General features: G+C 44.8%; 2 protein-coding genes and 1 pseudogene across 3 annotated transcripts in view; 1 reads left to right on the top strand and 2 right to left on the bottom strand.

Moving 5' to 3' along the window:
- Positions 1 to 12,401: 12,401 nt before the first annotated feature.
- LOC119271934 lies at positions 12,402 to 16,424 on the bottom strand (annotated as a pseudogene).
- A 1,208-nt stretch (positions 16,425 to 17,632) lies between these two features.
- On the top strand, positions 17,633 to 18,619 carry LOC119267103. Its single transcript, XM_037548417.1, has one exon. It carries the CDS (start codon positions 17,727 to 17,729, stop codon positions 18,399 to 18,401), a length of 675 nt encoding a protein of 224 aa, XP_037404314.1. The 5' UTR covers positions 17,633 to 17,726; the 3' UTR covers positions 18,402 to 18,619.
- Positions 18,620 to 19,527: 908 nt separating this feature from the next.
- The window catches only part of LOC119267102 (probable leucine-rich repeat receptor-like protein kinase At5g49770), a 13,092-nt gene continuing 5,245 nt past the window's right edge, over positions 19,528 to 27,374 (bottom strand). The window contains exons 1-19 of one of the 2 annotated variants that reach the window (XM_037548416.1): positions 25,278 to 25,965; positions 24,460 to 24,566; positions 24,253 to 24,373; positions 24,055 to 24,126; positions 23,817 to 23,891; positions 23,629 to 23,700; positions 23,148 to 23,309; positions 22,970 to 23,044; positions 22,812 to 22,883; positions 22,659 to 22,733; positions 22,504 to 22,572; positions 22,352 to 22,426; positions 22,193 to 22,264; positions 21,962 to 22,099; positions 21,225 to 21,877; positions 21,007 to 21,143; positions 20,695 to 20,914; positions 20,363 to 20,598; positions 19,528 to 20,265 (exon numbers count right to left, since the gene is read on the bottom strand). In XM_037548416.1, the coding sequence (XP_037404313.1) occupies positions 19,798 to 20,265; positions 20,363 to 20,598; positions 20,695 to 20,914; positions 21,007 to 21,143; positions 21,225 to 21,877; positions 21,962 to 22,099; positions 22,193 to 22,264; positions 22,352 to 22,426; positions 22,504 to 22,572; positions 22,659 to 22,733; positions 22,812 to 22,883; positions 22,970 to 23,044; positions 23,148 to 23,309; positions 23,629 to 23,700; positions 23,817 to 23,891; positions 24,055 to 24,126; positions 24,253 to 24,373; positions 24,460 to 24,541 (2,874 nt within the window). In that variant the 5' untranslated portion in view covers positions 24,542 to 24,566; positions 25,278 to 25,965 and the 3' untranslated portion in view covers positions 19,528 to 19,797. Of the gene's footprint in view, positions 20,266 to 20,362; positions 20,599 to 20,694; positions 20,915 to 21,006; positions 21,144 to 21,224; positions 21,878 to 21,961; positions 22,100 to 22,192; positions 22,265 to 22,351; positions 22,427 to 22,503; positions 22,573 to 22,658; positions 22,734 to 22,811; positions 22,884 to 22,969; positions 23,045 to 23,147; positions 23,310 to 23,628; positions 23,701 to 23,816; positions 23,892 to 24,054; positions 24,127 to 24,252; positions 24,374 to 24,459; positions 24,567 to 25,277; positions 25,966 to 27,374 lie in introns of those variants that run through there. The other variant, XM_037548415.1, reaches the window with a different exon arrangement.

Consider the following 27,374-nt stretch of genomic DNA (forward strand, 5'->3'; position numbering starts at 1 on the left):
CAGGTCATTTCGAGAACGTTTGATCCTGCACATAAATAACACCATGGTAGTTCTACTAAAAACAGCGTCAGTCCGGGTTAGTTCCATTCAAATCATGCAAGTTAGAGTCCAAAACAAGGGCAAAAGTGTTTGGAAAAAGTAGATACGTTGGAGACGTATCAACTCCCCCAAGCTTAAACCTTTGCTTGTCCTCAAGCAATTCAGTTGACAAACTGAAAGTGATAAAGAAAAACTTTTACAAACTCTGTTTGCTCTTGTTGTTGTAAATATGTAAAGTCAGCATTCAAGTTTTCAGCAAAGATTATAACTAACCGCATTTGCAATAACGCATAGGTCTCAAGTTTACTCATGTCAATAGCATAATCTGTTGGGGAACGTAGTAATTTCAAAAAAATTCCTACGCACACGCAAGATCATGGTGATGCACAGCAACGAGAGGGGAGAGTGTTGTCTACGTACCAACGTAGACCGACTGCGGAAGCGATCACACAACGTAGAGGAAGTAGTCGTACGTTTTCCCGATCCAATCGATCCAAGCACCGTTACTCCGGCACCTCCGAGTTCTTAGCACATGTACAGCTCGATGACGATCCCCGGGCTCCGATCCAGCAAAGCGTCGGGGAACATTTCCGTCAGCACGACGGCGTGGTGACGATCTTGATGTTCTACCGCCGCAGGGCTTCGCCTAAGCACCGCTACAATATGATCGAGGTGGAATATGGTGGCAGAGGGCACCGCACACGGCTATGGAACAATCACGGGGATCAATTGTGTGTCTAGAGGTGCCCCCTGCCCCTGTAAATAAAGGAGCAAGGGGGGAGAGGTGCGGTCAGCCTTGGGGCGCGCCAGGAGGAGTCCTACTCCCTCTGGGAGTAGGATTCCTCCTCCCCCCCAATCCTAGTTGGAATAGGAATCCTCAAGGGGGGAAAGAGAGAGAGGGGGGCCGGCCACCTCTCCTAGTCCTAATAGGACTAGGGGAGGGGGAGGCGCGCGGCCACCTTGGGCTGCCCCTTTCTCCTTTCCACTAAGGCCCATGAAGGCCCATATGGCTCCCGGGGGGTTCCGGTAACCTCCCGGTACTCCGGTAAAATCCCGATTTCACCCGGAACACTTCCGATATCCAAATATAGGCTTCCAATATATCAATCTTTATGTCTCGACCATTTCGAGACTCCTCGTCATGTCCGTGATCACATCCGGGACTCCGAACAACCTTCGGTACATCAAAATGCATAAACTCATAATAACTGTCATCGTAACGTTAAGCGTGCGGACCCTACGATTCGAGAACAATGTAGACATGACCGAGACACGTCTCCAGTCAATAACCAATAGCGGGACCTGGATGCCCATATTGGCTCCTACATATTCTACGAACATCTTTATCGGTCAGACCGCATAACAACATACGTTGTTCCTTTTGTCATCGATATGTTACTTGCCCGAGATTCGATCGTCGGTATCCAATACCTAGTTCAATCTCGTTACCGGCAAGTCTCTTTACTCGTTCCGTAATACATCATCTCACAACTAACATATTAGTTGTAATGCTTGCAAGGCTTATGTGATGTGCATTACCGAGAGGGCCCAGAGATACCTCTCCGACAATCGGAGTGACAAATCCTAATCTCGAAATACGTCAACCCAACATGTACCTTTGGAGACACCTGTAATGCTCCTTTATAATCACCCAGTTACATTGTGACGTTTGGTAGCACCCAAAGTGTTCCTCCGGCAAACGGGAGTTGCATAATCTCATAGTCATAGGAACATGTATAAGTCATGAAGAAAGCAATAGCAACATACTAAACGATCAGGTGCTAAGCTAATGGAATGGGTCATGTCAATCAGATCATTCATCTAATGATTTGATCCCATTAATGAAATAACAACTCTTTGTCCATGGTTAGGAAACATAACCATCTTTGATTAACGAGCTAGTCAAGTAGAGGCATACTAGTGACACTCTGTTTGTCTATGTATTCACACATGTATTATGTTTCCGGTTAATACAATTCTAGCATGAATAATAAACATTTATCATGAAATAAGGAAATAAACAATAACTTTATTATTGCCTCTAGGGCATATTTCCTTCATAATCAACTAGCGAGCCATAATAATAAAACTCGGATGACAACACTTTCTCAAAACAATCATAATATGATATAACAAGGTGGTATCTTGCTAGCCCTTTCTGAGACCGCAAAACATAAATGCAGAGCACCTTTTAAGACCAAGGACTGACTAGACATTGTAATTCATGGTAAAAGAGATCCAGTCAAGTCATACTCAATGTAAACTAACAGTAATGAATGCAAATGACAGCGGTGTTCTCCAACTGGTGCTTTTTGATAAGAGGATGATGACTCAGCATAAAAGTAAGTAGATAGGCCCTTCGTAGAGGGAAGCAGGGATTTGTAGAGGTGCCAGAGCTCGGTTTTGAAATAGAGGTGAACAATATTTTGAGCGGTATACTTTCATTGTCAACATAACAAACAAGAGATAGCGATATCTTCCATGCTACACACATTATAGGCGGTTTCCAAACAGAATGGTAAAGTTTATGCTCCCCCTTCCACCACAAGCATCAATTCATGGCTTGCTCGAAACAATGAGTGCCTCCAACTAACAAGAGTCCCAGGGAGAGTTTTATTTGCAATTATTTTGATTTAGTTTGCATAAAGCATGGGACTGGGCATCCCGGTGACCAGCCATTTATCTCGTGAGTGAGGAGCGGAGTCCACTCCTCTTGAGAATAACCCGCCTAACATGGAAGATACAGACAACCTAGTTGATACATGAGCTATTCGAGCATACAAAACAGGATATTTATTTGAAGGTTTAGAGTTTGGCACATACAAATTTACTTGGAACGACAGGTAGATACCGTATATAGGTAGGTATAGTGGACTCATGTGGAATAACTTTGGGGTTTAAGGAGTTTGGATGCACAAGCAGTATTCTCGCTTAGTACAGGTGAAGGCTAGCAAAAGACTGGGAAGCGACCAGCTGGAGAGCGACAACAGTCATGAACATGCATTAAAATTAATCAACACCGAATACAAGCATGAGTAGGATATAATCCACCATGAACATAAATATCGTGAAGGCTATGTTGATTTTGTTTCAAGTACATGAGTGAACATGTGCCAAGTCAAGTCACTTAAATCATTCAGAGGAGGATACCACTCTATCATACCACATCATAACCATTTTAATAGCATGTTGGCACGCAAAGTAAACCATTATAACTCATAGCTAATCAAGCATGGCACAGGAAACTATGATCTCTAGTTGCCATTGCAAACATGTTTATTCATAATAGGCTGAATCAGGAATGATGAACCAATCATATTTACAAAAACAAAAGAGGTCGAGTTCGTACCAGCTTTTCTCATCTCAGCCAGTCCATCATATATCATCATAATTGCCTTTCACTTACACGGCCAAATAGTGTGAATAATAATAATAGTGCACGTGCATTGGACTAAGCTGGAATCTGCAAGCATTTAATAAACAAGAGAAGACAAGGCAATATGGGCTCTTTTGTCAGATCAACATTTATGCATATAAGAGCCACTTCAACAATTTAATCATGGTCTTCTCCTATCGACCCCCAAATAAAATAAAAAAAATAAAACTATTTACACGGAAAAGCTCCCCAAAGCAAAAGAAGAACAAGAAATCTTTTTGGGTTTTCTTTTTTTAATTACTACTACAAGTATGGAAATTAAAACTAGCTAGAAGCTACAACTATTATTTTTGATTTTTCTTAAGGTTTATTAAATACACAAGAAGAAAGCATAAAAAGGAAAATAAACTAGCATGGATGATACAATGAAAAAGTATGAGCACCGACATCTAGTAATGAGTGTGTGAACATAAATGTCATGTGAGTGGGAAATACGTACTCCCCCAAGGTTAGGCTTTTGGCCTAAGTTGGTCTATGGCCACGGCTGGCCTGGTGGATATCCATAATAATAGTTGTTGGGGTCGTATTGTGATGCAGCAGCTATCGCCTACTGAGCTGCAGCGTGGCGACGAGCAGCCTCCTCTCTCCTCTCGTACCCATCTGCCTCCTCTCTGGTAATAGTATATCCTCCTCTTGCCTGATAATCAAAGAAAGCAGGAGCAGGGAGAGTAATACGGACAGCACGGCGTATGTCAAAGATTAGTCTATACTGGAGAGGTGATTCGTTCCTCTCGATAAACTGGTGGTGAACCATAGCATTAAAATCTAGATAGGCAGGAGGTAATTCAATATCATCTTCGCGCACATCTATACCAAGAAAATTAGCTACGCGGGTTGCATAAATTCCCCCAAAGAAATCTCCATTACGTCCATTAAGATGCAACCTACGTGCAACAATGGATCCCAAATTATATGATTTGTCTCCTAACACAGCACTCCTAAGAATACTGAGGTCAGGGACACACACGTGACATGCTTTATCTTTACCATTTATGCATCTGCCTATGAAGAGAGCAAAATAATGTATGGCAAGAAAGTGAATGCTCCCTATGGTAGCTTGTATAATATCTCTAGATTCTCCCACAATTATATCAGTAAGGAAATCTCTAAATTTAGATTTGCGAGGATCCCTTATACTACCCCATTGTGGAAGTTTGCATGCAGTGGTAAAATCCTCGAAGTCCTTGGTATAAGATTTATCATAATAATCAAACAGGATAGTTGGAGAATTACGTGAAGTGGAAAATTCAAACCTTCTCACAAAGGAGCTAGTGAGCTCATGATACTTACTGCACTTCTCTTCCTCGAAGCTCACGAGATCAGCGTTACGCAAATATGCGTTGAATTCTTCTTTTATTCCCGCTTGATCCATAAAATTTTTAGAAGGCCACTCACAAGGACGCACTGGAGCGTCTCTCGGTGGCTCTTCGTCAGCATCACGCATTGCAAGCCTGGGTCCTTACTTCTTTGAAGAACCACCTTGGAACATTTTCCTAAGCATTATTCTTCCTTTGAAAAATTCTGAAAATATTAGTAACTTCAAAATAAAAGTAAACCAAACTCAATAATATTGATAGCAACTACTCCTACAAGTGCCTAGGGCCTATATCATGCATCAAAACTACTTTTGACCATATAAATTTGACATGCAAGCTCAAGAACAGGGTCACCTAAGCAGCAAAAATTTGCAATGAATAAATCACTAGAACAAAAACTAATTGGACCAATGGAGGAGTCACATACCAAGGAACAATCTCCCCAAGCAGTTTTGTGAGAGGTGCTTTGAGCAAGGAAATCAAAAATGGCAGCAAAACGAGCTTGGACTCGGGTTTGAGCTGGTTATTCGTGTTTGGGGGAGGAAGATGAAGTGTGTGGGTGCAAGAATAAGTGGAGGAGGGCCACCATTGGCCCACGAGGCAGGGGGCGTGCCCTAAGAGGGTGGGCGCGCCCTCCACCCTCGTGGCAAGGTGGTTGGCCCCCTTGGTGTGTTCTTTGTTCCATAAATCCTCAAATATTCTAGAAAAAATCATATTTAATTTTCAGGGCATTTGGAAAACTTTTAATTTCGAGGTATTTTTATATTGCACGGATAATCAGATAACAGACAGACAAATTTTTATTTTTATTTTATTTAATATAAATAGCAGAAAGTAAAAGTGGGATACAGAGAGTTGTGCCTTCTAGTTTCATCCATCTCATGATCATCAAAAGAAATCCACTAACAAGGTTGATCAAGTCTTGTTAACGAACTCATTCCAAATAACATGGAACCGGAGAAATTTCTAATAACACTATTTTACCTCAACAGGGATATGCACATCCCCAATAATAAGAATATCATATTTCTTCTTGACAGTAGGAAGAGGAAATTCAAAACCTCCAAATATAATCGATGGAATTTTTCCAATAGAGTTGATACTATGAACTTGAGGTTGTTTCCTCGGAAAGTGTACCGTATACTCATTACCATTAACATGAAAAGTGACATTGCCTTTAGTGCAATCAATGACAGCCTCTGCAGTATTCAAAAAAGGTCTTCCAAGAATAATAGACATACTATCGTCCTCGGGAATATCAAGAATAACAAAGTCCGTTAAAATAGTAACGTTTGCAACTACAACAGGCACATCCTCACAAATACCGACAGGTATAGCAGTTGATTTATCAGCCATTTGCAAAGATATTTCAGTGGGTGTCAACTTATTCAAATCAAGTCTACGATATAGAGAGAGAGGCATAACACTAACACCAGCTCCGAGATCACATAAAGCAATCTGAACATAATTTCTTTTAATGGAGCATGGTATAGTGGGTACTCCTAGATCTCCAAGTTTCTTTGGTATTCCACCCTTAAAAGTATAATTAGCAAGCATGGTGGAAATTTCAGCTTCCGGTATCTTTCTTTTATTTGTAATAATATCTTTCATGTACTTAGCATAAGGATTGGTTTTGAGGATATCAGTTAATCGCATACGCAAAAAGATAGGTCTAATCATTTCAGCGAAGCGCTCAAAATCCTCATCATCCTTTTTCTTGGATGGTTTGGGAGGAAAAGGCATGGGTTTTCTGAACCCAGGGCTCTCTTTCTTTACCATGTTTCCTAGCAACAAAGTCTTTTTTATCATAATGTTGATCCTTTGATTGTGGGTTATCAAGATCAACAGCATGTTCAATTTCTATATCATTATCATTACTAGGTTGAGCATCATCATGGACATTATTATTAACATTATCACTAGTTTCAGGTTCATTACCAGATTGTGTTTCAGCATCAGAAATAGAAATATCATTTGGATCCTCAGGTGTTTCAACAATAGGATCACTAGAAGCATGCAAAGTCCTATCATTTTTCTTTTTCTTCCTTTTAGAAGGACTAGGTGCATCTATATTATTTCTCTGAGAATCTTGCTCAATTCTCTTAGGGTGGACTTCAGGATACAAAGGTTCCTGAGTCATTCTACCAATTCTAGTAGCCACTCTAACAGCATAATCATTATCTTTACTATTCAATTCATTGAGCAAATCATTTTGAGCTTTAAGTACGTGTTCTACTTGAGTGGTAACCATAGAAGCATGTTTACTAATAAGTTTAAGTTCACCTTTGACATTAGCCATATAATCACCCAAGTGTCCAAGCATATTTGAATTGTATTTTAATTATCTACCAAAATAAGCATTAAAATCTTCTTTCTTAGCCATAAATTTATCAAACTCATCTAAGTATGGGCTAGCAATTTTAGTAAATGGGATTATAGCTTTATCATATCTATAGAGAGAATTTACCTTTACTATCTATGTCGGGTTATCAAGACCATGAGTTTCTTCGATAGGTAAAGGATTAGGATTATATGTTTCTTCAATAGGCGGTAAATTAAGACCATGTATTTCTTCAATAGGAGGTAAATTCTTAACATCTTTAGCTTTAATACCCTTTTCTTTCATAGATTTCTTTGCCTCTTGCATATCTTCAGGACTGAAAAATAGAATACCCCTCTTCTTCGGAGTTGGTTTAGGAATAGGCTCAGGAATTGGCTCCGGAGGTGTCCAATTATTTTCATTTGTCAACATATTATTCAATACAATTTCAGCTTCATTCGGTGCTCTTTCCCTGAAAACAGAACCAGCACAACTATCCAGGTAATCTCTGGAGGCATCGGTTAGTCCATTATAAAAGATATCAAGTATTTCATTTTTCTTAAGAGGATGATCAGGCAAAGCATTAAGTAATTGGAGAAGCCTCCCCCAAGCTTGTGGGAGACTCTCTTCTTCAATTTGCACAAAATTATATATATCCCTTAAAGCAGCTTGTTTCTTATGAGCAGGGAAATATTTAGCAGAGAAGTAATAAATCATATCCTAGGGACTACACACACAACCAGGATCAAGAGAGTTAAACCATATCTTAGCATCACCCTTTAATGAGAACGGAAATATTTTAAGGATATAAAAGTAATGAGTTCTCTCATCTTTAGTGAACAGGGTAGCTATATCATTCAATTTAGTAAGATGTGCCACAACAGTTTCAGATTCATAACCATGAAAAGGATCAGATTCAACCAAAGTAATTATATCAGGATCAACAGAGAATTCATAATCCTTATCAGTAACAAAGATAGGTGAAGTAGCCAAAGCAGGGTGAGGCTTCATTCTATCATTTAGAGATTGCTTACTCCATTTAGATAATAATTTTTTAAGTTCAGTTCTATTTCTGCAAGCTAAAATAGCTAAAGAAGCATCTTGATCAAAAACATAACCCTTAGGAATGGCAAATGGTTCTTCATCATCACTTTCATCAGTATCATCAGATTCAATATTTTCAATTTCTCTAGCCCTAGCAAGTTGTTCATCAAGAAAAGCACTAAGTGACATAGTAGTATCAGGCATAGAGGTAGTTCCATCATAAGTATCATGCATAGCAGAAGTGGCATCATCAATAACATGCGACATATCAGAACGAATAGCAGAAGCAGGTGTAGGTGTCGCAAGCTTACTCAAAACAGAAGGTGAATCAAGTGCAGAGCTAGATGGCAGTTCCTTACCTCCCCTCGTAGTTGAGGGATAGATCTTGGTTTTTGGATCTCTCAAGTTCTTCATAATGATAGGCAGATATATATATATCCCAAGTGACTCAAAGAATAGAGCTATGCTCCCCGGCAACGGCGCCAGAAAATAGTCTTGATAACCCACAAGTATAGGGGATCGCAACAGTTTTCGAGGGTAGTGTATTCAACCCAAATTTATTGATTCGACACAAGGGGAACCAAAGAATATTCTCAAGTATCAGCAGCTGAGTTGTCAATTCAATCACACCTGGAAACTTAATATCTGCAACAAAGTGTTTAGTAGCAAAGTAATATGATAGTGGTGATAACGGTAGCAAAAGGTAACAGTAGTAAAAGTAATATTTTTGGTATTTTGTAGTGATGATAGCAATAGAAACGGAAAAGTAAATAAGCAAAGCACAATATATGGAAAGCTCGTAGGCAATGGATCAGTGATGGAGAATTATGCCGGATGCGGTTCATCATGTAATAGTCATAACCTAGGATGACACAGAACTAGCTCCAGTTCATTGATATAATGTAGGCATGTATTCCGAATATAGTCACATGTGCTTATGGAAAAGAACTTGCATGACATCTTTTGTCCTACCCTCCCGTGGCAGCGGGGTCCTTACGGAAACTAAGGGATATTAAGGCCTCCTTTTAATAGAGAACCGGAACAAAGCATTAACACATAGTGAATACATGAACTCCTCAAACTATGGTCATCACCGGTAAGTATCCCGATTATTGTCACTTCGGGGTTAACGGATCATAACACATAATAGGTGACTATAGACTTGCAAGATAGGATCAAGAACACTCATATATTGATGAAAACATAATAGGTTCAGATCTGAAATCATGGCACTCGGGCCCTAGTGACAAGCATTAAGCATAGCAAAGTCATAGCAACATCAATCTCAGAACATAGTGGACACTAGGGATCAAACCCTAACAAAACTAACTCGATTACATGATAGATCCCATCCAACCCATCACCGTCCAGCAAGCCTACGATGGAATTACTCACGCACGGCGGTGAGCATCATGAAATTGGTGATGGAGGATGGTTGATGATGACGATGGCGACGGATTCCCCTCTTCGGAGCCCCGAACGGACTCCAGATCAGCCCTCCCGAGAGGTTTTAGGGCTTGGCGGCGGCTTCGTATCATAAAACGCGATGATTTCTTCTCTCTGATTTTTTTCTCATCGAAACTCAATATATGGAGGTGGAGTTGGAGTCGGAGGCGCAACAGGGGGCCCACGAGGTAGGGGGCGCGCCCCCCACCCTCGTGGCAAGACGATGGGCCCCTGGCCTTCATATTTGGCAGGTATTTTTCTTATTTTCTGAAAAGTGTCTCCGTGAAGTTTCAGGTCATTCTGAGAACGTTTGATCATGCACATAAATAACACCATGGTAGTTCTGCTGAAAACAACGTCAGTCCAGGTTAGTTCCATTCAAATCATGCAAGTTAGAGTCCAAAACAAGGGCAAAAGTGTTTGGAAAAGTAGATACGTTGGAGACGTATCAAGCCTCCCCCCACCATGCCTTGGAGAGGCCCGATGTGTCTAACATGGCGTTAACCAAATCAGTTAGGGTACGGTTCTTTCTTCCGGCTACCCCATTTGACTGAGGTGAATAGGGAGGCGCCCTCTCATGGATTATACCATGTTCCGCACAAAAGGCATCAAATTCATTGGAAAAATACTCTCCACCATGGTCGAACCTAAGCCTCTTGATTTTCCGATCAAGTTGGTTTTCCACTTCAGCTTTATAGATATTGAAAAAGTTCAAAGCCCCATCCTTAGATTTCAGAAGATACACACGGCAGTATCTAGTGGAGTTGTCAATTAACGTCATGAAATATTTCTTTCCACCATTTGTCAAAACACCATTTATTTCACATAGATCTGAATGTATGAGCTCTAGTGGTGCAAGATTTCTCATTTTCGCGGTCAAGTGAGGCTTACGAGGTTGCTTAGCTTGCACACAAACTTGACACTTAGATCACTTGACAGTGGTGAAACTAGGGATTAAGTTCAACTTCGCTAGTCGCGACATGCAACCGAAGTTAACATGACAAAGACGTGAATGCCACACATTTGATTCACTATTGTCGCAAACATGATTAACAACTTTATTGCAAATGTCTGGCAAGGATAAACGAAACAGGCCTCCTGACTCATAGCCTTTACCAACAAAGGTTCCATAATTGGATATTACAAATTTATTCGACTCAAAGACAAGCTTATAGCCATCTCTACACAGAAGAGATCCGCTAACAAGATTTTTATTGACGGAGGGGACATAATGCACGTTCTTCAGCCACACGATCTTCCCCGGAGTAAACTTCAGATTGACCGTGCCAACACCACGAACAGAAGCACTTGAACCATTGCCCATCAGTATGGTTGAAGTCACTGCGGTCTGATAAGATGAAAACATGGAAACATCACTGCATACATGCACATTAGCACCCGTGTCAATCAACCAATCAGGAGAATGACATACTGAAAGAATAATGACAACATACCCAACATCCTTCATGTCAGTGTCTCCAATGACAACATTAGCGGTCTTGCCGCCTTTCCCAGGATGACGCTTGTCATAGCGATTTGGGCAACTAGGAGCCCAATGATCAGGATCCCCACACACATGACAAACATCTTTCTTCTTGTCATTCTTCTTCTTGAAATTCATGTGTTGCACAGCCTTGTTCTTTCCATCAAACTTTGCTTTACCATCAAACTTGCCATTGTTCTTGAACTTGTGGGCTCTCGCCTTTTCTTTCACATCAAGAGTGCCAATGAGATCCGGGAAGGAAAACTCCTGACTATATTGATTTCATATTATGAATCTTGATATTCTTTGCGCGCGTGGATGTCCCTCTTGTTCTCATCCTCATACATGTGGAAAAAGAGCCTCCCTTATAAAGAGGTCCAACTCTCTCTAAACTAGCAATGTGGGACTAAACTTTAGTTCCACCTCTTGCCTTGCACGAATAGGCTGTGTGAGCCTCTAGGATTTATTAGGAATTTCTGAAACTGCTATTGGGCTAGGCCCAAAATAAACAAAATTCCAGCACAAAATGTTAAAGCAACAGTCTATTGCACCAAATGTTTCAGAACTGTAAACCATCTACATATGAAGTATAACCTTTTAGTCCAATATTTGCTTCATTGTACTTCTCTATTCATCTTTCTATGTATGCCATCAGATTCTGTAATCTACCCAATAATTTATACTTTTTTGACAATCTATAATCTTCTCACGCTACTTAGCAAAACACAGTGAACAGCAAAAGGTAAACACGAGCACGAGCAAAATAAGTGCAATTTAGCCAACAACGGGGTCGCCCATGCTTCCCGTCGGGCGCCGCATGCCGCCATGCCTTCTGCCTGCTAGTACATACTTCCTCCGTTTCTTTTTAGTCTGCATATAAGATTTGATCAAAGTTAAACTTTGTTAACTTTGACTAAGTTTATAGAAAAGAATATCAAGATTCATAATATGAAATCAATATAGTTAGATGGATCATGAAATTAATTTTGATACCGTATAACTTTAGTATTGTAGATGTTGATATTTTTTTCTACAAAGTTGAGATCTATGGTGGGAGTACAAAGTTGTCTGGTAAGGGCCCCATGATGAATGATGAAGCTAGCGATCACAAAATAAATACTCCCTCGATCTACTAATACAAGCCCACTGTTTTTATGTCTAACTCTGACCATTAATTTTACCAATAAAATATGAGTCAAATGCCATAAAAAGTATACAATTGGGTGCACATTTAAAAGAACTTTTTGATAATATATTTTTTATACATACAATCCATATTTTTTGACCAAAATTACAAGTCAAAGCTTGACAGGAAAAATGAAGTGGCGTAGTATATAAAAATGGAGGGGGTAATTGCCGAAGCGAATGGTGGGGATCGTGGCCCGTGGGAGGCGACGCCAGCACACGAGAAGGCTGGAGGCGCGGTAGAGTAGGGAGACAACCCCTCACGGTCACGGTAATCGCTGCTGACCGTGAGATTTTGTTTGGTGAGTTGTATGCACGAGCTTTGAGCCTCTTGCGTGTGTGCACCTTCTTCAGCAATCGCTTCTAAGTAGTCTTAGCATATCTTTGGCTTCCAATCTGCCTCTGCTTGAGCTTAAACGACTTTCTGCTAGCTCCACTAGCAAGGACGCGAGGCCATTCTCCCGTGCTTCAGCAAGACACTGTTTCTCCTGTTTGCCTTCCCCACTACAGATGCCCACCAGAATAGTAACTGCCCGTTCCGTTTCGCTTTCGCCACTACAGAATTTCCAACATAAAGATGGAACCGATTCCATCATCAGTTCCTGTTAGAAGCTCTAGCAGTACAGGGACGAACCCAGCTCTAATAGCTATACTCTTGTTGTCTGGCTCGACGAACAGACCCATTAGTGTTCGCGAAGCATTCCTTTTACCCTGTTGACTCCCACTAGTCAACAGCAGAATGAGAGGCGGAATTGATCCGGCAGCCCCAATGATCAGCTCGCTTTCTTTCCCAGTGGATAGGCTGGACAACATTGCGGCAGCATTCTCCCGGGCAACCATGCTGCCCGTCTCTAGCACGTACACAACTCCAGGAATAGCCCCGGCCAAGACCAATTTTTCCTTGTTCTCGTAATTAGAAACAGATAAATCCAGGAGAGCAGTAACAACATGTTCCTGGGTGCTGATATCATCTATCCACAACAGGCTCACCAGGATAGGAATGCCGCAAGAATCTCCTATACACGCTTGATATTTAGAATTGCCCTTGGCAAGAAGACAAAGCGTACCGGCAGCTTCACGCTGGCCTGCAACATTTTGGGAATCTGATAGTCTCCGAACAAGGCTGGCAACTACATCTTGCTCAGAATAGGCAAGTGATGCCGGCATTGCATCACTGTCATCACTGCTAACTTGAGCCGAGCGTTTCGGCTGCTCCAAACCGTTTGCTCGACACCATTGGACAATCAGGCCGTAAAGAGCATAATTTGGAGTTAGAGATTTGTTAACAAGCTTCTGCTGCGTTCTCGGACAAGTGTCGTGCCCGGCGTCCAACCATCTCACTATGCTGCCTCGATCGTAAGTCTGCACATGCATTTTCAAGAAATAGTTATTGTGAAATCATAAAGCTCCGTGGAATGATAAGAAACATATATAGAGTGAGCTAAGCAAGTAGAGACCTGCCCAGTGGCCACCATAACCGGGTCTTGCATTAAACCAAGTGATCTTGCGCAACGAAAAGCATCCGGTACAACAGGAGCTGACGATTTATCTTTCTTTGTGATGGGAATGTCATCTTCACTTGCTGGAATGCTGACCGCAGATACTTGAACCTGCACAAACTCCTTAACCTTTGCCGGTAGTATTGACGCCTTCTCAATCTCAACAATGGTACCAGTATCTCCGCGATGAAGAGCATTGAAACTGGAAGATTCTCCTGCCTATTGAACAATCAACCACACTTCACCAGAAGCAAAACCACCAATTCATAGCAACAAAAGTGAAAAATAGAGATACACAAATTCACAAAGCTTAGGTCACCAGCAGTGGGACCATGTCTTTCGACATGAGTTTACATACCTGTGCTACTGGCGGATTGCTCTCACCGGCTTTACAATATTCGTCTGTAATATTGACTTTTTCAAGCCTATCGATTATATGCTGTGTAGCTGGTCTTTTATATGGGCTGATTTCAGTGCATTCTTGTCCTAATTCAACGCACGCACGAATTTGTTCCAATTTTTCTGTGACTCCCTGTGACTTCTCCAGCCTATTCCTCCAAGCATGATATATCTACAAATTTGCAATTATGAATTTGAGTTACAAAAGCGGACGACAATATGTAATGTAAATGTGTAAATGTATACACAAGCCCCATACATTACGGTAAAGCTTAGGAATATCAACTGGAAGATCAAAAGAACTAAAAGAAAATGTAGTTTTGAGCCAGTTATATAACACCATTTAATTTGTATTTCACGCCTTTTAGCAAAAACATTTGAAAAAAAAAAGGGCAACCTGGTGCATGTAGCTCCCGCTTGCGCAGGGTCCAGGGAAGGGTCCGACCACTTTGGGTCTATAGTACGCAGCCTTTCTCTACATTTCTGTAAGAGGCTGTTTCCAGTACTTGAACCCATGACCTCATGGTCACAAGGCCGCAGCTTTACCACTGCGCCAAGGCTCCCCTTCAAAACATTTGAAAATAAATGGTAAATATTTCACTAACATTTGCAAGAGCCTGAGTACTTAATCTTATTTTCTCTTTGTAGTAGTGTTCGAAGGACGTGTCAGTACTCTGGAAACTGCCGTCTTGATTGAAGTGCTCCATATATGGAATAGCAGTCAGGGGATAGTCTCTACGACCTGTGACTATCTCAATCATTATAATACACAAACTGAATATATCTGCCTTCATGGAGACTACGCCTTGAAAGGAGTATTCTGGGGCCATATATCCGCTGCAGCACAATATGGAAGCTTAAGGCATTGCAAGAAAGAAAAGGACATGCTATAACAGGGAGACAAAACTTACAGTGTTCCTGGACGATTTTCAGTGATGATTCGGGATTGCTTGTCACCAAAGATCCTTGATAAACCAAAATCCGCTATATTTGGAACCATAGTAGCATCCATCAATATGTTTCCAGGTTTCAGGTCGAGATGAACAGTATGGCATTTCTCATGAAGGTAATGCAAACCATCGCAAATACCCCGTATTATTTCATATCTCATATCCCACTCAAGGTCAAAAGTACCATCTGTTAAATTGATGAAAAAAAAGGAAATATGAACTCAATCAATGATGAAAATTATGTTACGATGGCAACACATCACCACCTCATGCAAGGGTGTGCATCTATGATGCAGAGGTTGTGGGCAAAATATCTGAAGCGCTCGACCCCGCGTGGGGCGTGCTCCAAGAACCCTAGCGCCGCCACTCTACATCCCTCCCCTCTTGCCGCGCCGCCGTTGGGGGACGTCGCCGAGCAAAGCTCGTGCAGCCGCCGATGGTGACAGGGTTTTCTCTCGTGGCGGCAACCTGGATCTGGTGGGCACGGAGATGGGCGGCGTGTCGGAGTGCGCTGGGACGCGTGGTCCCAGCGGTTGGCGGAGGGACTCAGCGGCTGGTTAGATGCGGTTTGCGGTGGTCCCTAGCGTTTACTGGCGGCTTAGCTATAAGCTATGAAATGCTAAGCGGAGCTATAGCGAAGCTAAGCCCCATTTAGCGTTTTTCTTAATCATGAAAAAATAAAATAAAAATAAGTATACAATCAGGCATCATATATGATATATCACATATACTTAACATATACACATGTTTGGACATCAAAACCCGAGCACTAATCAGGTGTGCTAATTTAATAACCAAGCTTTGCATCAATGCATTGTATTTACAGAAACAAGAAGAAAGAATAAGGTAGAATGATGGTTTTGTATAGTGGCTTAGCGGCCTAGATGACTCCAAATTTAGCGCTATTGCGGAAAATACCAGGTTATTAGCATCATTTTCAATTTAACACTAAAAGTGCATTGCTTTAACGGAAGAGCTCTCCAAAAGCTATAGCATAGCTATAGCAGGCTATTTAAAAGTTTGCTAAAAGCAAAACTTCACAAACGAAAGGAGTAATGTAAATAAGAAATAAGCTACTCTAGAGTTTCTGTGATTTTACCTGAGATGTAGTAATGAAGGCTTTTGTTGCCTACATATTCAAAGCAAAGCAATCTCTTTGGTATTTCATCCATAATATGTTTCCCACTACCTTGGAGGTTCACCATTTCAAAGCTTGTTTCAGCACAGTAACCAATAAGCTGCACTACATTTTGGTGCTTGATCCCCATAAGAGAACTGAGCTCATTCTGGAATTTCTTATCATCCATCAGATGTGTTTGAAAAAGCTTCTTCACGGCAATAAATTTTCCACTCGGAAGAACTCCCTGGGATGCAATAAACGTAAACCTCTCTTCGCTTCCTAAACAGTTAACGGCTATTGATTGTTAAGATTTGACAAGTAGACTGGAAGGAATTGGCCGTATATACCTTGTAAACCACTCCATGCTCACCTCTGCCGAGTTCCTGCTCGCTGGAAAAATCACATGTGATGGCTCTCAGAAATTCAAATGGCAGAGGCACTGGTGTTGCACTTGGATCCTGCAGCTTCTTCTCCCATAGATCATTTGAGTTGGCCATTTCCAGGAGCACCTTGTGTTTGCTCTGTTTCAAACTCAGTTCCCACTATAATCTGCAGAAAAGGAGATCTTTATGTACACCTGATTGTGAAATCGTATAAATAGTCTTAAAAGCGAAGGGCTAGATCTTGCAGCAGTACACCCGAAAGTTAGGGAAGCAATGCCGCGGAAGAATATGCTGACACTAACCTGGGCCCGTGGTGCTTGTGCCAACTCAAAGACGATTCTTGGCACCCAGATGCAGGAAGGTGGATTAATCGATCTCGAGAGAGGATGCTGACTGATGAGAATGGGGAAGATCCAGTTTGGGCGTCGAGATGAGAAGCAACTTGGTCGACGCCTAGTAGACAGGTTCTGAGTCTGATCCCTTTGTTGCCTCCAATAAATAACGAAACATCCATGTGCTTGTATTTGACTTTTGGGAGCTGGGATTGAGCAGACAAGAGGACAACACATGAACGTGCGCCTTAATTTTTTTAGCATAATCAGTGGTGATGGCGACCAAATGGGGTTTAGGGGTGGCCGTTCTGGCGGCGAATGGAAGGAGGAAGGGGGCGGTGGATCCGAGTGGCGAGGCATTTTTCGTCCCAAAGTGCCGAAGAGACAGCTTTTTTTGGCACGGCGACGTCTTTCATCGTGTGTTGGAGTCTGCAGCCGCTGCCTCGGGTGTCTAGGGATCTCCTCCTTTACTAACGTCACCACCGATGTACTCCCTCTGTTCCAAATTACTCATCGTGGTTTTAGTTCAAAATTCCACGACGAGTAATTTGGAACGGAGGGAGTAGAAAGAAACTGCTGGTCAAATTTCAGTGGCACCAGAAACATTTCGAAACAAAAACATGGAATTATCTCCGGTCAGGTGTCTAGTTCCTCATGTCTGTACTATATGCCACACATTTAGTCCGGCCTCTCAAACCTTATCGCTCTCCTGGCTCCCCACAAGCGGTACGTAGTCAGCATGTGAGCCGCGGACGCCTCCCGTCCCAAATCCCAATGCAGGCGCCCGTGACGCCGGCGGGCTCCGTCTCCACCGGAGAGACACCGCTTCAACGGCCACCCGTCGCCATCTCCTCGCCGCCATCCGCCGCAACGACAACGAGGAGGCGGCTGCTGGTGTCCGCGGGTGGTCTGCTCCTCGTGGCCGCCGCGGGCAACAACAACGCTGCCAGCAGGGGCGCGGCGGCGGCCGCGGTGGACCTCGGCTACGACCCGGTGACGGAGGCGGAGCGCGCGGCGAGCGCCACCGTTTCGCAGCGCGTCGGGGAGGCGGTCCGGCTGCTGGAGGCCGGGCGGGAGCTGCAGGCGCGCGGCGAGTTCGCGGGGGCGCTGGCGTCCTTCACGGCGGTGGTGAGCGGGTACAAGGAGCTGGCGCTGTCGGAGTACGCGCGGGTGGGGCGGGCGCTGGTGCTGTACGAGATCGGCGACCGCGACGAGTCCATCACGGAGATGGAGGACGTGTCGGTGGCGCTCAAGGGGTACCCGGAGATCCACGCCGCGCTGGCGGCGGCGCTCTACGCCGACAAGCACGCGCCGCTGCTGGCCGAGTTCCAGTTCAACATCGCCACGCTGCTGGACCCGCACTACTCCGACCTCGCCTACGTCAGGGACACCAAGCACTGGCCGCCCAGCCTCGTCGCCTCCCTCAAGAACTTCATCACGCTCACCTAGCCTCCCCCTCCTCCTAGTCCTAGGTACCATCACTATAGATAATTTCTTGCTCATCTTTCTTCAGTTCCTCTATCATATACTGTATACCGATACGGAGAACTAAATTGTACCCTCCAATTCAAAAAAAATATATACTGTAAAAGATTTATGATGTCTGAAATTTGTACCATGTACTACTTCTTCCGTTCCATAATGTAAGACATTAAGACATTTTTTAACATCACACTAGTGTTAAAAAACGTCTTAGAACGAAGAGAGTAGTAAATGTGCACGTGCAAAACATGTCTCCTACTTAACTAATAAAATATAAGGCGTTTTTTTGATAAAGGGAGAATAAAAAGTCTTATATTTTTGATAAAGGACGATACTAGAATAAAATCTGCCATTTAGGTGAGATCATGGGATTAACCTAAAAAATTCATATTTAGATAATCTAAAAATTCTGAAATTATTTGATGACATACCTATTATGTATATCTACAACTTCAAAAAAAAATCAGCTCAAAACTCGATCTACAATTGGAGATACAAAAATGACAAATTCAACTGTGAATAGTGTCAGCTTTGGGTGAATAGTGTTTGGCATTATTCACATCCGATTTTGTCTTTTTTGTTTGCCTAAGTGTAGTTTGAATTAGGAGCTAAAACTTTTAAGAATGTACAACAAACATGGATATGAGTCTTTGATTTTTTTTTTTTGTGAATTTTTGACCATGTTTTGTATTTTCAAAAAGATTGATCTCATTGATCGCAACTAAGTGCATGGGAGACTAGTATAGGATCTGCACTACGCGTGGCTTTGGTCTTATATGACTTTGCCAGTTGTTGGCGTGTTTTCGCGTGCATGTGAGTTGTTAGCTGTGTGCACTCTAGCTATGCATAGGCCGGGAATGTGCGCTTATTGTGTTATGTATCTTCTTGATGTTTATTTTTTAGCAAATAAAATGCACCATTTGTCAGAGAAATTGTACTGGTAGAAAATTTACAGAGCAAGAGCACAAAGCAACACTCCTTACAGGATGACATCAGAACACTTGGGCCTGGCAGGAGACATACACTACTCCGGGGATCGTATTTCTTTGTGTTAGAAAGATTATTTATTGCACTTATTGACAAGCATTTCTCATTTAACAACAAACAGAACTTTCTGGTAAAAGGAAGCTAGCATTGTTCGCGCCAGCAGTTCGAACTCTCAAAGTGAAAGAGAAACAAACTCAGAGAGCTGCTGTTTTTATACATTACCTAATGCTTAGTCCAGACACACTAATTAGCATCAACCAAAATTTACACACAAGGCAAGTAAACTGTACAAAACATACTAGTAAACAAATTTCAGCTCACGCATCACACTCACACTTGATATGGTACGGTACATGATCATGGCAGCTAGCTAGCTTCACTTGGGCTCCACCCTCGACGACGGCAGCCCGCCGCCGCTGTACTCGGACGGGCTGTCACCTCCATACGGGTGGCGCGGCGTCCTGCTGGCGTAGCTCATGGACTCCGACGCCGACTCGGGGGCGCCGCCGGCCATCCTGGTGATCCGCTCGATCTCGCTCACCGCCTCGCCCATGGACGGGCGGTCGGCGCCGGCCTCCTCCACGCACCGCAGGGCCAGGTCCACATACTGCTCCAAGCCGCCCAGCGACGTGGGCGACGCGCCCAGCACCGGGTCCAGCAGGTCGTGCAGGCCGTACAGGTCCTTGCTCCGGTCCAGCGCGGCGAGCACCTCCCGGACGATGTACCGGCCGCGCTCCAGCGGCTTCTTGGCCGTGATCATCTCCAGCAGCAGCACGCCGAAGCTGTACACGTCGCTCTTCTCCGTCAGCTGCTGCGTCATGTAGTACTCAGGGTCCAAGTAACCCTGCCACACCCACATGGACGTGTACAAAGTACAAACAGATTAGGACTGTCCAACTTATAATCATCATCAAGCTTGTAAGGTTGGTTGGAGAGCGAACCATTGTGCCCTTGACTTGTGTGGTGACCTGCCCCCTGCCGTCCTCGCCTAGAAGCTTGGAGAGGCCAAAGTCTGAGACCTTGGCGTTGAGCCGCTCGTCGAGGAGGACGTTGCTTGACTTGATGTCCCGGTGGACGATGGGAGGGTCTGCAAGCTCGTGGAGGTAGGCGATGCCCTTGGCCGTGCCGAGGATGACACGGAGCCTCCGTTTCCAGTCCAGCCGCACGCCGGACTTACCTGAAGAGAGAAATTTCCAGGCAGCACAGCACGCATGAGCAAGAATGACAAATGAATGATGCTGCATTGATCCGATATGTACGCGGGAAATTTCACCTGTGAGGCTCTCTTTGAGTGTGCCATTGGGGATGTACTCGTAGACCAGCATCTGCTCGCCCTGGTCAAGGCAGAAACCCATAAGGCTCACCACGTTCTTGTGGTGAACCCTGGACAGGAGCTCGATCTCGGTTCTGAATTCCAGACTCCCCTGCAGGGATCCCTCCTGGGATCTCTTGACAGCAACCAGTTGCCCAGTCGGAAGTGTCCCCCTGTAAACCTGCAGTTTATATGGAACAACAACATCAGTTAAGTTATATAGATAAATCATAAATGCATGCAATGCAGGATCAACTTGTCTGTCTGCTTCACCTTCCCGAAGCCGCCATTTCCTATGTCGTTCGCCTCCGAGAAGTTATTGGTTATCTTCTTCAGTTCAGCGAACGTGAACGTGCGCGCACCGCGCAGCTGTGGCACACTGGTGCTGGTGCTCTTCATGTCCAAAGAAGCTGCATGGAGATGGTAGTCAGTAGTCAGCATGCAAATAAGCAACATTGGTCACTTGGTTGGTCAAAGATGAGATCGCCTACCGAAAGACTGGCTTCTCTCTTCAGTCTTCTTTGGTTCTCTCTTCCGTCTCGTGATGAAAAAAATAACAACAAGCAGCACTGCAATAACAACTGCACCACCGGCAGCAACTCCGACGATAAGTGGCAACTTGTTCGCCTTTGATTTTTTAGATGCTGGCACCTCTGTTGCAATACGATAGCTTTGAGCGATGAAATAGTATGGACCGAAAGCAGGGGGCGGCTTATACGTTTGATTGCTCAAAATGAACCCAATGTCAGAAATGTCCTGCTCTCCAAACTGAACCTTGCCACCAGGGAACACCTCCAAGCTAATCTCCAAGTTGTTGTTCGCATCAAAGAATGGGTTATGAAGAGCAATCGAGTCGATCGGGGCCTTGTATGACAGGAACTTGGTCTTCATGTCCTTCTCCAGTAGAAGATAGTACGACTCATTGCCGAGGTCAGAAAATGATGGTGCCCTGAAGAACAGTGTGCCTTTGTACGGCACAGCACATGTGCAGCTTGGGCTCAGAAGCTGGCTTGGGAGGCATGTCGATGGCAGCCCAGAACAGTTCTTAGAAGTAGAATATGGTGGCGCCGCCGGGTTGGATTGTGTCGCGGTTTTGCAGTATTGCTCGTTGTTCCCTTGGTTGCATATTGGGTTTCCTAAAAGTCTGTGACGAAAATATATGTGAAAAAGCTGAATCCGTCAGGGAATTTTTAAGTTGTGACAGACACAATGCAGAGTGTCTCCTTACATGAGTTTCTTGTTGTATTGGGTTCCCCCAACAGTGAGCTGATCGATTTGATTGTCCTGCAAATCAATTGTTTGGAGCTGGCTACCAAAGTCCGACCCAATATTTAGGGTGCCATTGAAGTGGTTGCCCCGAAGCTTCCTGAAATTGTCAGCCAGTAACAGTTCATTTGAATATGAATAACTGTATGATCATATCTACTTGTACATTTATCAGCTAGCAGCAACCCCTCACAGTGTCTGAATTGCAGAAAGGGCAAAAAGTTCTTGCGGAAGCTGCCCGCCGATCTGCAGATTCTCTAGGTATCTGGAGTCAATGAAAAATGTCAGATAAATTTGCCTTGCCTGATAAAATACTAGACGAGAGCAGAAAAGATAAGAGCTAGAAACTTACAATGAAGTCAAAGACGGCAAAGTGGTGAACCAAGCTGGAGCATCGGATGCATTGAAGGTGTTGTTACTCATGTCCCTGTGACAAGGTTGCTCATGCTTTAATCACAACTCTAGTCTTGTTTTTCAGAAAGGAAAGGTGAATTCATCGCTTACACAAAGCTGAGCGCAGTCATTCCTGTCAGGTCTGGCAGTGGGCCAGTGAGCCGATTGTTTTCTAGATGGCTAGAGCCAAACGAAAAGATTGTAAGCTTCCTCGTATATATATTTGATACTGACACAAAGAAGAATTAAACACACAGGACACTCACAGTTCAGCAAGCTTGGTGAGGTTGTTGATGTTGGTTGGAACTGGCCCAGACAACTGTTTGTTGTTATCAAAACGTCTGCGTTCATTCAACTTCATGATTGGAATCACATATGCATGCTAGTAAGTATCATAGTATGTGGATGCATTTACTTACAGAACTTCCAGCACGTTAAGAAGGCCTAGAGTAGGGGGGATGCTGCCAGAGAAGTTGTTGTTGTCGACAAGACTTGAAAACATGGAACAAATCACTTAATTAGCCTCACCACACAACTGTGGAAGATATGGGTTACGGGATTTTTTTTATGGCCTTACAAATGTATCAGCTTCATGTGTGAGTTGAAAATCTGGCTCGGTATGGTGCCAGAGAGCTGATTACCGCCAAAGTGGCTGCCAAAACGCGGTGAGTACACAAGGCGATGTAAAATCTTCAGATATCAAGAAAAGAAAAACTTCAGTTATCAAGATTGGCCATTTCGGAGAATGTACTCACAAGTGCTTTGTATTTGTCAGATTATCCAAACCGGGATTTGTACCGTCGAATACCGGAAGTCCTCCAGTGAGCTTATTGTCAGCCAGATCAAACCAGTATAGCTTCGAGAGGCCACCGAGTGATGGTGGTATGCGACCAGTGAACCTGTTGAAGTTTAGAGATCTGCAGGCAGAGTGGTAATAATCAACCTTATTTTACTGAAACCAAGTGCAGAGATTCGTTTAGAAAAAATTGATTAGGTGAAATCCTGGTACATAAACAAAAAAACTGATAAAAAGTTGCAGCCTGCTAGGTCCAAAAGTAGCACATATATGATTGCGATTTTCTGAGGCATTTTCAGAAAGACTGCCAACCATAACAGTTGGAAGGTCTCATGGTTGAAGAGAGGTCAACCATAGAGTTTATATCCTCTGAACAAGTCAAATTTACAAGAAATGGCCAGGAACGTTATATACACTAATACACATATTAAGCTACTTACAGAAATATCAGCTTTGAGAGCTGGCCAATCTCTTTAGGTATTTCACCAGCAAAGCTGCAGCCAACAAGTATTCTGTAGAGGGAGGATAGAGCAAAATAAGTCAAAGAAGCATCCATGCACTTGACTTTTTGGACACAGTGAACCTGTTGCGCTCCTCCAAATTATGGACACAGTTAAAAACTACTCACAAATTTTGGAGGTTGCTCAAGCTTCCAATGGATGAAGGAAGAGAGCCACCCAAGTCCTTGTTATAGGATAAGTCCCTGCAGCAAAAAAGAGGCAAATACCTAATAAGTTTGCTTACTACGAGAAATCAAACTTGTCCATTTTATAGGCCTGATTCTGACGGTCCTCACTGAAATCGGATTGAAATAAAATCAATCGGAAGTGTTTAAACTAGAGCAGAGGAGAGAAGAAATTACATACAAGTATTGTAGTTCCGACAGAGATTGAATGTCCCCCGAAAGAGTTCCGGACAGTGATTGACTTGACAGTCTTCTGCAGAACATCCAACAAAGGAGAAGGACACAACACGACGATGAGTGATCATTGTTCATCAAGGAAATGGATAATTAAAAATAAACACAGAGCCTTGTATAAATCTATGGTGCTTAGGATACTAACATGGATGTGACCCGGTCCTGGATGCACATTATCCCGATCCACTTGTCGCTGCATGGATCATTGCCATCCCAGTTTGATGGTTTGGTGTCCCAGGAAGCTGCGATCCCGGTGAGGCCAGCAGCTGCAAACATAGATAGACAGGAAGAACACGGTGAGCAAATTAACACCGCAGTGACCAAACTAAAAGAAGAAGCAAGAAATACATACTGTCTTGCGCATTTGTGTCAGCCAGGATGACAGAAGCCTGCACAAGAGCGCCAAACAAGACGAGCCATGGAGAGAGCTCCATGCTTGGGCAGTTTCTCGAGGTGTCCCTGAAATGATTTTAGTTGATCATCTGTTTGAAGGTCAGAATAGGCCAGTTGCTATATGAAGGTGACACCAATTGTCTATTCATGGTGAAATGGTCAAGGACATGAACTGTTCCTCTCGGCTCATCCAGCAAGTAATCAATCATGCATACGCACACCTTGGAGAAAAATCGGAGCAAAACAAAAATGCGAGAAGAATAGATGTGGTCAACGGGCTCTGCCAATTGCATTAGGAAAATGACAGGGTTTGTATAGTTTTTTTAGCCCTTAATTTAGTGGTTGGGGGTGCTACATCGCAATTGCACCAAGAAATCAGATGATAAGGTTGAAGAGCATGTGCATTGAAGTATTTGACCCAGACAAAGGATGAAGAACTAGGACAAACTACGGGTACTACATGCAAGGCTACTGAGTAGAAAAATGGAGGAAACTTCCGATGTTCCTCATTTAGTTGCCTAGTTTCTTCTTTGATGTGTAACATTTTAGTTATTTATCGCCAACTTGAGCTCAACCTACCATGTCCATAAGCCAAGTCATACATGACACGATAGCAAGAACATGCCTCCTAGTGGATTGGCTACAAGCACCTGTCTAAAAGACTTAATTGGCCCCTCCAACTTACAGACTACTTTATTGGCTTCTCCAACTTACAGATTATGCCAGCTATTCCCCCCTAATCATCTTCCCTAATTGTTCCCCTAATTATGCTCGTACCTTTATAACAATCTGTCGCCACCAACTTGATGCGTAGTAGCCGCCGTCATTCGACACCGGGTCTCCTTGCTCTGCTGCCGCTGCCCTTTCGCCTTCTTCCCCACGCACGAACATTGCTGTAGTATCCATCAGCATTCCATCCTCATCGCCGCCGCCGTGTGCCATGTGTGCTCGTGCTGCACCGCCTCCCCGTCGGAGCGCCACCGTCAACCTCAACTTTTGGCTGCCTCGGCTGTTGAAAATCACCTCGCGGCGCGGCGATCCGTGACGTTCATACCTCAAAAATTCCCTATTTGTTCGGCCCAATGGTTCAAGCATTTCACCAAACAGGTTGTGTGCGCCAGACCGGCACGCACGCTGACATTGGCCCCAGGCGATGACGGCTCAGCGCCGCCCGGGAGCAGCAGGCACTCGGTCAAGCACTCACACACACGCCTCACGCAGCCGTTGATCTCCGCAGAAACCGCGCACACAGCACACAGCTGGACGAGTTCCGGACGCGTACGCCGCGGCCAGGAGAGCTGCGGGATCCTCGTGCGTGGGCTTAGGGGCTTGCGTCCGTGGCCTCTGCGGAGAGTGAGCTCGGGCCGCGCGTGGTGGAGTGCTCGCCGTCCGCGTTGAGGTGGCCGGCGACGAAGGGAAGGGAGGACATGGCGGAGCGGGGCCGCTGGTTCCCGTAAGCTGCATCGACAAGGAAGGCGGAGCGGAGCCGATTGGCAGCAGGGCGGGCCGCCGGAGAGACATTTCAACGGAACCGGCACGGCAAGAAATCCACCGTCGACGTGTGCGTCGTGATTCGTGCGGGGATTCATCCATTAACTAGGCGCCGGTCGACCGGCCGAGTCCCGGGCCAGTTAAGCGTAGTACACCGTTTGATTTGGTAGACCCCGGCCGTCAGATCCACGAGCTCGCTCGTCTTCCACCCCATCCCCGTCTTTTGATCCGCTAAAAAGTCAAACGGGCATGCGGGAGGTCGTAGCTGCGCGCCAAATGCACACCACCCCATGCCTGCAGCAGCTCGCCCGTCGCCGGTTCGCGTGTCGCCGCTTATTATAAAGCAACATCCAACCGATACAACCAGCTTGCTGGGGCCGCAGCACAAACAAGCCCAAAAAAAAGAAAAGAAAGAAAAAAAAACAAATGCCGACGCCGACAGCTCAACTAAGCAAAGATGGCCGACACCCGCTGCATCCTCCGGAGAAGTACCACCGCCCGCCAAGCACTTCGAAGCCTCGCGTACCAAGCAGCGTCTTCATAAAGAAATGCGATGACGACGACGACGCTGCTACCCGGACAAGTTCTAGGGTTTCCCCCGGTACGTGGATGGCAGTGGGGAAGGGGTATCACCGACGCCCCTCAGGAGGGTCCGGCAACGCCCACGGGCGTAGCCGCGCCGGTGGCAAACGAGCCGCCAGAGATTTCTCCCGCCCCGGAACCACCACCGCCACCCTAGACAAACGGAAGCGCACCGCCCAACATGCCACCCACCAGCCTGTGCCACCACGGATACCGCACCATCTTCACCGTCTCACCGAGGCCACCAACACGAGACTTGGAGGTAGGACGAGAGGACACCGGGCTCGGCGGCAACCACAACGCAGCCGACAGGAGGGAACAACCTCCACCGCCGCGTAGAGCCGATCGGACATAGCGACAGGGACTTGCCAGGCCACCACTGGCCCAACCGAATCCCCAACGACAGTCCCTGCAACCACGCTGCAGCACATCGGCCGCCGAAGCCATCACCACCGCAACCGCGGTTGCCTCGCCTCACCACCAGGAAGCTACGTCGTCGCGCCCCGGACCGCAGGCCCGACCCAGACCAGATGGGGCCCAAAAGGGCCCAGATCTGGGCCGAGCGGGCGCCGCCGGCCAGCCGCCCATCGCATTGCCTCGCAGCCAACGGCCACGTCGCCGCATCGAGAGCACCCGAGGCCCGCAGAACACCGCCACCAGCCGAACAGCATCATTCGTCGGGCAGGGGAGCCCCGACTCCTCCACCAGGCACGCGGGGAAGGGACGTCCGCCGCCGGCGGCGGCACCCGGGCACGCCGGAGGCCGGCCGCTGTCGGTGGCGGCGAAGGGAGATGGAGGAGG

Source organism: Triticum dicoccoides, chromosome 3A (assembly GCF_002162155.2).
Source record: "Triticum dicoccoides isolate Atlit2015 ecotype Zavitan chromosome 3A, WEW_v2.0, whole genome shotgun sequence".
Classification (NCBI taxonomy): Eukaryota; Viridiplantae; Streptophyta; class Magnoliopsida; order Poales; family Poaceae; genus Triticum; species Triticum dicoccoides.